The 15091-nt window shown below is 41.3% G+C and overlaps 1 protein-coding gene across 7 annotated transcripts in view; it reads right to left on the bottom strand.

Moving 5' to 3' along the window:
• The window catches only part of SOX5 (SRY-box transcription factor 5), a gene marked incomplete at its 5' end in the record, with an annotated part of 289871 nt that overhangs the window by 22500 nt on the left and 252280 nt on the right, over positions 1–15091 (bottom strand). For 3 of the 7 annotated variants that reach the window (XM_084279479.1, XM_084279476.1, XM_084279475.1), the window contains 2 exons: positions 4846–4991; positions 9717–9894. The exons of 1 other annotated variant lie outside the window; for it this stretch is intronic. In XM_084279479.1, coding sequence (XP_084135605.1) covers positions 4846–4991; positions 9717–9894 — 324 coding nt within the window. Of the gene's footprint in view, positions 1–4845; positions 5019–9716; positions 9895–15091 lie in introns of all 7 variants that reach the window. 3 more of the 7 variants (XM_084279478.1, XM_084279474.1, XM_084279477.1) reach the window with 1 other exon arrangement.

Raw genomic sequence — 15091 nt, forward strand, 5'->3', positions numbered from 1 at the left:
TGTTTGGCACTCTCTTAAGGGGAAGAGGGAGAGGTGGGGGTGGGAGCAGGGAGGAGGGGTGGGTGGCAATGGGAAGGAAAGGCATCCTGAACCCAGTGCTCCATAAGCCCGAGTAATAAATAGGCTCCTGCTTACAGTGCTGGAATAAATATTGTTACAAATAGCTCTTTAGTTACAGCCCAGCAGACAAGTACATGTCAGAGCCTTTTAAAAGGACACACTCCAAGCGCTAACAGGGAGAACTGGTATCACAGGTTAAGAAACACTTCAGCGCAGGAGGTGTGCACACTCGGATGCACTCATCGCAGCGCGCGCTGTGAGTGTGACCACGTCTGAATCGCTCATGTGACTGGATGTACCTACACAGCCCTCCCAGCTGCCACTGGGTACACCTACACAGCCCTCCCAGCCACCGGCACCCTCAGCAGCAGGCGCCAGAATTTGGGAACCAGTACCTGCATTTGGACCAGTGTAGGCAGAGGCAAGCTCAAACACCTGCTCACGTGGCCCCTTCCTCCTTCTTTTCCAGGTACCAGGATACACACACAAACCTTTGGGAATCTGAGCGCACCGCAGGCTCGCAGGCACGCACACACATGCTGGCTCTTTGTGTCTGTGTACATCTCCTTTGCAGAGGGACCGGCAGTTTTGGGGAGTGAACAAATAGACCAGAGTCCACCTGCTGATGTTGCCCGTCGCGTTGTTTGCACTAGATGACAATCTGTGCTCTGAGCTACGAGTATGAAAGGTAGCATTGTTTATGTATAGTACAGATCAAGCTATAATTAACTGTAGATGACAATTACAAATAAAACTATGCTCCTGGGTTTCCAAGAAACCAGGAAAAACATATACACACACTTCTCATTTATACATGGAAATGTTTCCAAGAAAAGTAATGTAAAAATATGTTTTATTGCATTTGCAATTAAAATAGGTTTTAGTAAAATCCATGTTCATCATGATGCTCATAGTTTTTACTGTAATCCTCTGAAAATCAAATCCCTCAAGATGGTCCAAGTTGGATGCCCATAAAGTGACTCACACAAATCATCCTAGCCGGCTTTTAGAATCTTTTCTCATTTATGACTCCTCTTCTACAGTTTCTCTCCAATTCCACAAAATTCCTGTCTGACTACTGCCTTGCAGCTGGCAGGTCTGGCTGTCCACAGGGATCAACCCATCTGGGAACACGAGACAGGTAACAGGTCATGCACATGTGTGGGGAAAAAAAAAAGCACCAAGAGCTTCAACAGAGACTCAAAGAGGTGATTTCCAGCCCTGAGCCTGCCCAGCTACCCTGGCGCATAAATCCCTACCAGGAGTCTAACATACGTGTTCAGAACTGCACAGATCCTGTCTTCACTGGTGGGCTTCAGCAGCAATTTATGCAACCAAAAACTCAACAGGTCCCAGAGAATCATAGGTTTCCATAACTACACCAGCCGCTGCAGCAAAGAAGGGAGGAATATCTGGGATAGCCCCAGACGAGTGTTTGTTGCCTATAAAGACTGAGATCACTCTACAGGAAGGAGAGAGTCTTTCCTCTGTATGTAACTGTGGACGTAATGTACATTTCTAAGTACGAGTATGCCCACAGACACATAGCTATGTTACACTACCGCTGCTTTAATTTCAACCCCCACCTCAAAATCTCCCTGTCAGGAAGCAATCAGTGAGCAAGCCTAACATCCCAAAAGTTCAGGGCCTGCCTCCAAGTCCCCCGGCAGGACCCAGAGCTTCTGAAAGGAAACTCTCAGGCATAACATCACAGCACTCTCTCTCTCTCTCTCACTGCCCACTGTCCCAAGTCTTTTTCTTTCTTTTGAAAACATGTAAAAACAGAATAAAATTTAATTGAAAATGGCAACACTTCCCTTCCTCTCAAATCTTGCTCTTAATAAGTGAGAAAACTTTAAAGTCCAAGATCAAACAGACATAAACTTTAGAGAAATTGGGGTGTTTGGATCTGAACTTTGCAGCTGTCTGGTTAGTGGACAGCCTAGAGATGATACAAGAAGGGAGAACAGGTACCTAACCATAACAGCCTATGTCTTTTCCTCTGTTGGATCAAATGCAATAGGGCTCAGGAGACCCTACAAATTAAAAAGTGCAACTTCTTAACTAGTGGTTGGTGTTTTAAGTGGTCACCCTGTCAACTCAAATGCCATTATAGTCTAGGAGAGGTCAGACGTGATTCTGTCCTCTCCTCTCATAAAATAAAATAAAATAAAATAAAATAAAATAAAATAAAATAAAATAAAATAAAATAATAAAATAAAATCAGTGTGCCCAAATAAAGTTTTGACATTTATTGTATCAAAACCCCCAAAGCCTACTAGAAAAACTTTCAATTGAGCAAACAATTTTTTCTTCCTGCTACCTTGTAAAAGGACTCCTCTCTGCCCTCCACGAGCCCACCAGGAGGCATGAATTAGAGAGGAAAATAAACTTCAACTGGGGTTGAGGGTGAGAAGTGAAAACAGAAGGGGTAAGGAGAATCCCAACAATAGGAAAGTAACAGAATAAAGTGAATGCAGATGGTTCCACTCCCGTTACTTAATCAAAAGGCTGTGCAGAGTCACTAGAGCCAGCATAAAGTCATGTGTTAGAACAACAGCTGATCTGTATTAAAGAAGATTAACTCGCGATGCCATGGTGGAGGGCCTGGGATTATTTTATGTACTTCCATTGCCGAACAAGCCGTCAGCACAATTACTGCCCTCCGATGTGAATGACTGATCTGTAACCACAGCTAAACAGCATGCTGCTTAGGGGCCTGGGTGCTTCATGAAGATGAATTTCCATACCATCAAAGTGCTTTTAATGGGCTTCCTGATCCAACCACAAGGCCTGCTTTGCAAGTATATAGAACTCAGGATGAAGGCTTCCTGTCCAAAAGGATTTGGTCGGTTGTCACTTGACAATTCCCAGCCAGCACAAGGGAGGAGAGGGGGGAGATAGGTAGAGTTGTCTCTGCTTTGGAGGATTAAAAAAAAAAAGGGAAAAAAAAAAGGGTACAGATGCTTTCTGAATGCAACCAACTGCTGTATCCACAGCTGAATTCAATGCGCTTAACAAATAACGGCAATTTAGCTATGCTTGCGAGGAATAGCTTGAGTCACTTTGCATTAGCATCTGGCTGAGTGTTAAAGTCATTTCTACATGGGGAGCAGAGAAAGGAAATTTCTGCTCCAAGCATCCTTTCAAGAATGCTTAAATATTTGAATATAAATTCCTTTGTGCTTGTGATCACTTCTTCTTATATCTGACACTCTGCTTTTCCCTTTTCCCTTCTGCTACTCCCCTATGTGAAATGCCGTAAACACGCTCCGTCCCTTTCTTTCTTTCTCTCTCCCCATACCAGTGCTCTTCTTCTTCTAAGAGAGATTGTATGTACTGCCAGATACCTATTACACTGACCTCTTTTCTCCTTCCCCTTCCTCCCAAGAAAGTGCATGAAATTGGAGTAATTTCTACAACACTTAGACCCAGGATAGGCTGATGAAAAAAGTACAGTAGTGAGAGACTCACATGTACATTTAACATTCATTACTCAGACTGCTGGCTTCTCACAGCTTATTGATCAAACTCCATCTAAAACCAGGGAAAATGGAAAGCTATCCAAATTAGCAATCTGCTCATTCTGGACAATATTGTTTGACTCACGAGCTTCCTAGGATGACTGACTTTCAAGTTTCTGCTAAATAGCTGATCTTTTTTATTCATTCTCTTTATCTGCCTATCCCAGTGATTCACCCAAGGCCTTACAGTGGAAAGCCACCAGAAACAGTTCCAGTAAAATTCAGTTTACACCAAACGCAACAACGGTCATCTTTGTTCTAGTGCACAGCGCAGGCTGAGGCACCTCTGGAAATGTTGCAGGGGAAGACAGGAATCGAGGAAAAAGTCTTGCTAAGCACATGACGTTGAGACAAGAGTTTGGATGGGTATCTTATGTGGCAGTATTATAAGGGCAGCTCACTATGAATGTGGCAGCAAGGACCGGCAGGTCTATTTATCCTCCATAAGCCGGGGCTGCACATAGAAAGACATCAGGTGTTTCCAGAGTAAGCAGCAAATCACCACCTCTTTGACACACGCGACGGTAACAGTATGTAGGCATTTTACTAGAGAATATTCACTTTGTTGCTATTTCGTTACAGCCCAGCTTCACAGGCCAGTTCGAAAGCAGAAGCTGGAAAGGCCCATACGTTCTGCTGCCTCTGAGTTTCACTGCACATATCTGGTGCACTGTGTGTTGTCAATTCTCCATTTTTTTCAATTTTATTAAGCCATCTAATGTGACATGACACTGCTACATTGCAATGGTCACAAAATATCATATATGACAACCTCACAAGGCTAAATACCCAGAAGCTGAGCCTGAGTATCAGCAAAGCTTATGTTCCTAAAGAAGCTTGAATATTTTCAAATCCAGCTCATCTCACAAACACATGTAAGCATTTCCATAAAGCAAGATTTCCACTTAGACCCCAAGCCTGAGATTTCCAAGATCACCTTCTCGTAATACACGTTGACAGGCTGGAAAAGAGAATTAGTGGCCTCCAAAGTTCTCATGAGGGCTTTAACTTACTCTGCCTCCTCCCCACTCTCCCCCAAGGGTCTCCAGGTCTCTCTCTCATGTCACCTTTTGGTTGTGGTTTTCGTGTTGCTTTTTACTTTTTTTTTTTTTAAATAAAGAAGAAATTGCTCTATTTAAAAATGGGGAAAAAGAAAACACAATGAGTAGATGGAAAAAGGAGGAGAGGAAGAACCTCTGCATCTGCAGGGAGAGCCAAAGGCAGCTTCTCACCCTTTGCAAAGCGAGCCTTGGACACTCACCTTTTCTGTCCTGCAGTTATTGAGACCCAGGCTATTCACCACGGCCACCTTCCCATCCAGCACCTGTTGCTCCCTCCGAAGCTGCTCCTTCATCTGTCGGGCCTCCTGGATTGCCTTGGTAACAGCATCGTGGTCATTTAAATAACCTGACGACGTGATAGAAGAAAGGATATCTTAAAAAAAGAAAGTCACAAGAAAACACTTTAGCTTGCATTGATAAAATACACCAACAATTTATCATTATCAATGAGACAGAGTTAAAAGGTAATTCCCAGAAAACTGTCCGGACTTTATCATTGTTATGATAGAGCCACCTGGACAGAACACATAAGAAACCCCTGTGCCAAAACCATCGTCCTGATACTTGATCCCTTCAGTTTCAGGATTTCCCTGACGCGGCAGAGGTTAGCCCCGTGGTTTGCATGCAGCAGGATGTAACCGGATAAGAGTTAGGGGAAGCTTTGATCATGCCAGCAATCCCAAACTCTTAAAACCAGACCATTTCATTCTTCCCCTTCTTAAAACTTGTGAATACATTAAAATAAACCACAGGTGGCGGTGGTTTGCTATAGATATGAAATGCATAATGGCTGGGAAGAGAAACCTCATCCACTGAATGCTCCCCACCACCACCTGTCATTCAGAAACGTATAAGGAACCACAGCTACACAGACCTACATTCCCACTCCTATTCATGCTGCTAATAGTAGGTCAAATGTCCACTGTTTTGCTGCAAATTCACAGCCTAGGGCTTAGCCTTAGTAGTCTCTGAATTATTTCCTTTTAAAATGTTACAAGCATCACCGGCACAGCTAATACTATTTAATTTTAAATGTGACACTTTGTCATTTTTTTCTTTTAGCGTACTGTAGATTATACTTATTATGATCTGCATGTGATTTGTAGGATAGAATACTGATGGGAGACTCCGAGCCCTGGTCTATTTTTCAAACATTAAAGGAGAGGCTAATATCTATCAATCTCCCTCCCCCTCTCCACATCCCCACACGCGCGCACACGCACACACTTCTTTCTGTCTTTTAACTAGGGCATAAAAACGGCATAAAATGAATCTGTAATATGAAATTGCCCAGAAAAGGGACTTCTGTTTGTGACATGAGGCTAAATCTAACCAGATCCATTGGTGAATTGTGACAGATGGAGGGACTGTGAGACAGAAGGCAGGCACTAATCACACACAAAATGACCGGCTTGCCTCAACATGTTCCATGGATTCCAGCAAACTTTACACCCTAATCCATTTTTAGAACAAAAAACATCTGGGCCATAAATCCTCTAATCTGCCAAAACACGCTATTAAATCCCATGATTTGTTGAAAAACACTAAGATTAAAGAAAGGAAATATAAAATGGCTAACTGCCGTGTTAGGAAAGTGTTATTAATACTCTTTCTTTGTCTCAATTATGAATGTTCTGTTCCTAAAGAGCCTTGTCTAATCATGTCAGATTACACATCCTTGTTGTATTGCTAGACTCTTCTATCTGATCCGCTGATTGCCAAAAAACGTAGGACATTGTCTTGCTGCTTAAAACATTTCAGGGGAAGAAGCTGATGTCAGATTAGTTCAGTGCTGTGTCGCTGTCAGGATTTTAGTTTGCTTTGGGACTCTATTGTTGTTTTTCCAGTCTGCAGACAGAACGGGACCAGCATTCCCATTTTCCTTGGTGCACAGAAACCAGCAAGAAAAGTTTCTGTGCAGGATGACTGTTGTTAACTGCACTGTCAGCGTTTGGCTAAATACCCAGGAGCCCCAAAAGTTTTGCATGAAATAACTTGATCCATGTTGTGTTTATCAAATGACCCGGTTCAGTGATTCCCAGCCAATGGAATTCCAGAAATTCCAGCTTTCCCAGTGCAAGAAGGATACAACCTGCACCAGCACAATGCTACCAGCTGATTGCTGGGTTGTTGTTTTTTTTTTTTCACCTCCATTTTATCAACTTGCTTGGTTTCTTCCCCACTTTGCATCTGTTGCTGATCAAGCTTGCATGTAGTCAGAATAAATTAAAAAGGAAGCAAACAAACAAACAAACAAACAGTAGTATTACTGCTGCTTGTGCTCTTGATTAGGCTAGGTATAATACTTCCAATCTGTAATGCAGCCGAATTTGTCTAGGAACTGGAATTCATGCCCTTCTCCAGACTATTTGGCTTTTCCTGAATACTGCTATCTTTGAGACAGTTTGGCACATGACAGTGAATAAAAGCAAGCACTCCTTATGTTTTTCAGTAGCTGCCAAGATGCTGGTGTGCAGGGAAATGATTAATATAGAAGTGAGTTGAATGTAAATTATTGTTGTTTAGGGTAGGTGGTGAATTATTGACAGAGAGGGGAACTGCATTACATAAAATGCACTCAGTTACAAGGATTGCCAAACTAGCACGGAGATGTTGAAGATAATGGCAAAGGGCAGAGAGAAGTTGTTTCTGTTTTTAGTACACGGACATATGCCTGTTCCCAAAAAGAAATGCTTGGATTTAAAGTCATACATGAAGCCACGACATTTGTGACTGCTCAGTCTGTAGCATAATTCATACGCTGTAAGGATAGCTCTAGGAAAGGGCTATGCCCGAATGCAGCTACGCTCTTCATCAGAGGAGGCTGTTCAGTTTACGTCCTCTGAAGATTAACTGAACAACACACAGGCATCTCCCCGTGGCGTGGGAACAGAGCAGCCAGAAGGACCTGCTTTCAGAGAGGGGTTTGCATTTAAAGTTGGCAGCAATGGAAAGCGCCGGCTCGGCTGCACCTCGGCAAGGTGGAGTGTGCACGCCTAGGACAGACAACTTGTGCCTTGCAGCCACAGCTCACATCATTCCATAGGCAGAAGCAACTGTCTGGCAAATGTCTGCATGTTTCCCGGTGACTTTTGGCAGAGGGATCCATCCCTCAAGATAAAAAAGTAACCCAGTTTCTGCCATTTTTAGGAACCTTAGTCCCTTTACTAAAAAATTCTATCAAAACTTGTTGTGGGGCAGCTCCTACTGGAAGGTGGCTTGACATTTCATGGTCACTTTTTTGTTTAAGATCACCAAATGATTTCAATGCAGTAAGGAGTTTTACTTGCTACATCTTTGGTTGGATCTGACCTAGCAGCGAGCAGAAGACTCTGTAGTGTTCACAAGCCTTTCCTTCTTTGCCATTGAAGGATGAACCATTGTTAGAAGTAGGCTATGTCCATCGAACTCCTGCACCAGTTAAAGACTGCTTATCTTATATATACAGTATGCACAATGATACTGCTCAGCAACCTCAAAAAGTCACTTTCTATATTTGTAGCTGAGAGATATACAGCAGTGAACTCTATGTCATTAACAATAACTTAAGTATGTTATCTTTTGCTCCACAGTTTTCCATGGTTTATTAATGGTATAACACATTAATTCTTCTTACAAGAATGACCTTTAAAGCTCCATTCATCCTCACAGCTTTTATCCAATTACATTATCACTCATTACAGGTACAGCATTTCAAAATCTGCATTCTGTTAAAAGAAGTAAATTGCTGGGGCCTCAAACCTATGAAAAATATCAGGTGTGTAGGGAAAGAAGATTGGAGAGGAGAGAACAAGAGATGTCCTGTCACTGAGATGCAGGTCAGATGCTTAACTCCACATCTAAATGTGATGCTTGCTCTACGGAGGACAAAAACTTTAACGTGGAAGAACTGAAACTTGCTGCACAAAGAGTAGATCCAAGCAAATGAAAGATGAAATGCATTGCTACCTAACACAGTTAGAGAGTGTAGGGTTAATAACAATGAATGCATTAACAATTAACGATATGATATTTACAAAATATTTATAGAGTTGTAACATGTCATACCAGATAAAGTTATTTCCTTTTCTAAAAGGCACAGAGGCTTATTTGTTGTCTGATACACAGAACTGTCATCAACATTAGAAATAACTGTGTAAGCACGGAGGGAGGACAACATAGTGGGAGGTAGATCTGGACATAATGATGGGTCTTCCTGGAGTCTATGTAGATAGAATATGGACTACACTGAGCTTGGGAGAGGTGCATAGAGACACAAAGAGATTGTGCTGCATAGCACTGAGATACCACGGAAAGAACTTCTGATAGGTTTGACCTGTGGCATCTTTTGGCTTTTGTGCCACCCCTGAAAGCAGCCATCAGGAGATGCTTTAAGAGCAGTATGACACCAAAAAAAGCAGTCCCTTTAACACATCACACTTGTAAAACCAACACTACAACTGCTATTATTTGGACGGTCTTTAGGCAGAGAGGTAGTTTTGGCAGGAAGAATTAATGCTGTTTCCTGGAAGAATGTGAAGAACAGCCAGTCAAGACTTTTTGCAGGATACATCATCAACCCTGATTTTTTGAATGAACCTGGTCATTTTTTAGCTTATTAGATGAAGGTAAAATAACGTTCCAAGCAGCTTTTTTGGCAGACTAAGGATTAAACCTGGAATTTTGCAAAGATGTATTTGCTTACATAGACTTTTAACATAAAGGGTATTTTTTTGAAGTTTATCCATCACTTTCAGATGACCTAGTACAATGTCATGGGACTTTTAATGCTCGCCATTAGACAGGTCGCTGTCTTTAATGCATGCCGTTAAACAAACAGCATTTATTAACTTTTATTGATAATGCTGTCTCTGAAGTAACACAGGCCTTTGTTTTGTGAGCCCATAAAAGTTAAGGTACTCCTCCTGACATGGTATGTCTGTGGGAGTTTCTGTACTGACATCAACAAATGTAGTATTATGGTCAAGGCATGACAGCTCATAGACCTGCGGTCTGACACCAGCTGATAATGCCCACTCTCCAAAAACATCAATTAACCATTATAAGGAGGGACAAATAAAATTGAGCTTACCTATTGTGTTAGCTCTGGCCGAAGGACTAGCTAATGTTGCTGGCACGGAGGATTTTAGTGAACTGGCCCCACTATTTATTCTCAGAGTTGGCATGTGAGGGGAGGTGGGTGATGTGGGAGACTTGCCATCAGATGTCTTGGGTTTGGCTGAAAGGTTCAGAGGCTGGGCCACTTCATCCTACAACGAGCAGAAGAGAAAAGAATGTTATTAAAAACCTGCTGTTGGCACAACCGCCATCCAAGCAAAGACAGTTGTTTTCAGTTCATATGAACTTCTAAACTGGAAAGGTTGCATGATATATATTAAGATCAAATGTGATACCATCTTGTCATTTCAGTGTAGAACTGAGATGACTGATAAACTGGAAAATTAGCATGACATGATCAGAGAGCATCCTCCATTCGTGATTTGTATGTAAGAATTGTCTCTGAAGAAATTACTCCCATCAACAAGACACATGCTTCTATGATGAAATTGAAGAGCATTTTTACAGTTATATTTTGCTGTTATTTCATTATAAACTTGATGTGGATTAATTAATTAAAAACTGAAGAGCATTTTCACTTAAAATTCAACCACCACCACCCAAATTGGGATGTGTGAGGGAATGGGTTTTCAGTCAGGTTTGGTTTGTTTTTTCATTTATTTTTAAAATATTTGTGCTTTCCTCTGAACATCCCAGGCTTAGAACTGTGAGCAAGAAAATATCGTAAGAAATAAATACTTCTATCACAACAAGATAACAGGAAGAACCTGCCCTTTTATTCCACAACATTTGAAACAGTAACTTGACTAATTCTGCATAAGCTCTTAGTTTTCTTCTGTGGAGCTGGACATCAAGATTTCCGTCATTATTATTATTATTATTATTATTATTATTATTATGCAAAAATAGAAAGATTGGGTGACTTTTTTGCAGGGTAACTGGAAGTATTGCTAAACCTGGCTTGATTACACAGAGTAACAGACAGTGCTATAAACCACATGAAAAACCTAAGTCATGTATTCCTATTTGACCAAAATAAAATACAAGGAAAAAAAAAAAAGAAAAAAAACAGGGAAGGGAGAAAAAGCTTTTCAACAAGTGGGATATTTCAGAAGTGATTTTAACTGACTTTTAAATAACCAGAACTAATGGATAAGAGCCAACCATCACATCCCAGCTTAGCTCCCATCTGACACTGTGGCTTAGGAAAGCCATCCTTTAGCTACAGGATGTGTTACATCACACCACCGGGTTTGGGCTCTAGGCACTGAAGAAGCTGATTCTGATCTCACAAAGTTGTAAGCACCTTCAGTTTTACAGAATTATTCCTGACTTACAGCAATGCAAAGCCAGTCAGCTAGACTCATAATGTTTGAATGCTTTGCTGTTACCATGAAGGTATCTGTAACTCCTATCATATAATGCTGATTCTTTTTCCACAGAGGGTGGTGTGCTGAAGTAAAGAAGGAATTTTATAGTTGCCGATTGCTTGTGGAAAGTATGATGTAGATGTATGTCTCCAAACACAGGACAATGCTGCAAAGCACTGTCATACACCTTTTCCGCTACTTTAAAGAAGGAAGCTCTCGGCAAAGCACTTTGGTTGTATTTGATTATTTCTACACTTTTATAATAGTCATAGATAAAAATAAATTAAAACCTAGTAGACAAACGGATCAGCGACATCCTGAACAAAGCTGTCATCCTTAAAGTGGTATTTAAGCCACATTTAAGCCACCCTAGATGCAACTTGTGCATATAGGGGAAAAATTAATGCATAAAATTGTCTCAGGAGCCTATAGTCTGTGTTCTCAGATGCTACTTAGGCCCCTAGAAGGCAGAGTTCTGCTGATCTAGCAGACTTCAGCCTTGGGGTTAAAAATGTCACCCGGTTCCACCAGCTTTTGGCATTTGAAGAAGGCATTAGTTACCTTACAGAAATGCAAATCCATGTGTATTAGAATAAAATTGATTAACCAACTAGCCAAATGGAAGGGAACTTGCTGTGCTGTTTCACTGATTTCAATTAAAAAGAAATAATAAATTCCCAGAGCAGTGCAACTATAATGTTGTAAAATCAGTACTGAGACAGTTGCACAGAAGTACAAACTGACCAACAAACCGACCAGACGCAGCGACGCTATGCCAGACAAGGATCCCTGAAGGGCAAAGTCATCATTTGGAAGACAGTATCAGAAGCAAAGCAAACGGGCCCACAGACGTGTTTTGGTTCAATCCAAGAGGGATTAGTTTCCATGTATAGTCAATTCCTGACCTCTGTTGTAAGCCTCAACAAAAGGGGCCGATTAGTTTCAGATACGGCAGTGAAAGCCGCAGCCTGCTCTCTGGCCACTGAAGTCTGAGCGAGAGCAGCACTTCATAGGGAGCAGCAACCCGTCCCCGATGGGAACGGTGCTCACCCGCTGCACCGTCAGCTCGGACTCCAGCCTGCATCCTCGTGCTGAAAGGCTTTTCTCAGTCTCGTCCTTTTGACTCGATCCCTCAGCTATCCTGTCCCTATAAAGTTTATTTCCTTCCTTTCTCTTGCTCCTTCTCCCTTTCCTCAGTTCCTCTGTTCCCTTTTCATAGCCTGGTGTGTAGGCAAGGTCTTGTGCGAGTCTACTGTAGAACACTGGGTTTGGTCTCACAAGTTAGAAATGGGGGAGGGTTGGGGGTTTTTTTCCCAACGTAGGCATCCAGCAATGAAGCTTCCTGTGTTGTGACTATTCTTGGTAGTAAGAATGCTCTTCTTCTTTCAAGTCAGCACAGCCTTCTCTGGAGCCAAGAAGTATACGGCCTTGTGGAAATAATAGAAGCCGACAGTTCCAGACCCGATAAATGTCATTCCAAATTGCCCCTTCATTCACTTTCATTGTGTGTTCAGGCTAATGGTAAATTAATCGGAGGTCACAGAAGCCTGGTTCTCATAAAGGAGGATAAGTAAACAATTTTCAGCTATTATATGTATTTACAAAATGATATTACTTCACTGTTTGGTCTTCACAACATTTTTACTTCTGTTATTTCAGAGAGCATTCTCAAATCCCCACTAGAAGTCAAACACTTTAAAAATTCCGTCAGAGAGTTTAGAAATCCTATGTTGGATCATGAGTTGATAATAATTTAAGTAATTTCCTTTAGCACAGTGGAACTACACTGATTTATTCCACAGGAGTCTAAAAAATATCTGGGAGACAGGTAATAATATACAATTGTGGTAAGTGTGAAGATGACTGGGTCTTCGCTCCTATACCCAGCAAGCCATTTTACTCTCTTTACTATCCGCAGACATAAATCCAAAAATTCTCTGCTCTTCCAGTTTAAATCATGATCTGTACTGTCTTCATTATTGATTTCTGCCTGCATAACCACGAGAAGAATTAGGTGTTGGCCCACCTTTATTTTTAACTAGAAAATCTCCCAGCTAGCATTTTGCCACATTACAGCTTAGCAGGCTTCACTCCCAGTTCTGCCAAGGATGTGTGTAAGTGCAACGTGACAGCTAGGGCAAATAAGAGTAATAAAAAAACCAGATGTGGCACGATCACTCCAGGTAGATGGTATCTTTCAACAGCAAGGAGAGTCAATTTTATACAGTGGGATCACCGAATCTAAAACTACTCCCTGCACTTAGGTTTTTTTTTTTTTTAGAGAAGTTCAGTATTGATTGGTCCCTGCCTTTTTTTGACATGCAGTTATTCTAAGATGCCATCGATAAGGATTTTTTTCTCCAAGCCAGTATTTCTAAGGAGTTAAACAAAGTCAAACATTTATTTATACATCAGCCAAAACGATTAATGCTTAGACCAGAGGACGTTAAGACCCAAAAGGCTTGTAATAACATAAACACAGATGTGATGAAAGTAAAATATGATCTTGATTAAAGGTTATGAAATGTTTCCTTTAAAGTAGCACATTTATCTAACAAAACAAAACACACACAAAAAATAAATGTAGAGAAGAAAGCATAAGCAAAACCACACGACAGAGAGCTAATAAGATGAAGTACCCACAGCAAGAGCAAAGCATTGGCAAAGAGATTCCCATCCCTTGTATCACAGCACTGCCAGAGCAGTCGCTGTTTCACGGAGAGCTGGTAGTTTACTCCCCAGGATTGGAAGAGAGTGTCACTAACCAAACTTTGGAGCTCAGGGAACTTTAAATCCTTAATTTGCTTTAGATTTTTTTTCTCCCAGCTGATCTGTGGACGTACAAGCAAAGAATCATAGAATCATAGAATAATCTATGTTGGAAGGGACCCCAAGAATCATAGAGCTCCAACCCCCCTGCCACATGCAGGGCCACCAACCTCCAGGCCTGGATCTACACAAGGTTGCCCAGTATGAACCCTTCACCTACACCAAAATTTGAAGGGTAAACAAAATATTCAAGAGCTGTACTTTGTAGCTTCACTCAAGCTGGATTTGTGTAAGTTTGAGATTTCATACTTAAGCATCAGAAATTGGAAACCTCCCAATATAAATCCCTGATAAGCAACATTTAAGCAGAAAGCTGCCTAGTTGAGTTAAAAACCCACTGTTTTTCTAAGGTTTGGGGTTTTTTTTACCTTTGCAAAGGTAAAATTCTAGGTAAACACAAAGTGCTTGTTCATACAGGAAGAAAAAAAAACGCGTGTGAGAGAAAAGGAACGGATTTGGTCACAGTAATACTGTAACGCAGCAGCCGCGTTTCAGACAGACCCAGGAATTCTGAGTCTCAGTCACCAATGTTGCAAACTGTTGGCTGAAATGGTGTCTTTTCTAAATCTTTCAATCACGCTGTTTCTATTCACTTCCTCCTAAGATAACCAGTTAATTTATCTCTACGGAGAACAGATATGGAAGAAGAAGGGGAAAGAAAAAAAATCTGATTTTGAGAATCTCTACAAATTGTTTATTAAAAACGGCATGATTTCGACACTGAGAGCTGAATAAATGACGGATAGCCCAGATGAATGAACCAGTTTCTGAGAAAGAAAAAAACAGGTGGTCATGGGGAAGAACCCAGACAATTCATTGGGATTTAATAATCTCACTTCATTTCACGCATTTTAAAGATTACCCTACTATTAAAATACAGTTACTGAATTATTGTCCTGTCATTTAAATCCAAGTGCTGTATCCCACTGTGGCACACGCTGAAGGTCCAGGTTGCACGGTTTATTACAAAATCATGAACTACTCGGTGCATCATCTGACTGGCAATACAAATGTGCTTAAATGACCTGGCATAAGCACAGCCTAGCATGCTCTACTAAAGAGGCTTTTCATGACCTCTGGGAACACATTTGCCACATCTTGCTGCCTATTTAAATGACCTTGACAGTACAAATTACAGCCAAATGAGTTAGAAATAAGAAGCCAGAGAGGGGGTTTCTGAAAGAATGCC

The sequence above is a fragment of the Gallinula chloropus genome, assembly GCF_964237585.1.
Source record: "Gallinula chloropus genome assembly, chromosome: 1".
Classification (NCBI taxonomy): domain Eukaryota; kingdom Metazoa; phylum Chordata; class Aves; order Gruiformes; family Rallidae; genus Gallinula; species Gallinula chloropus.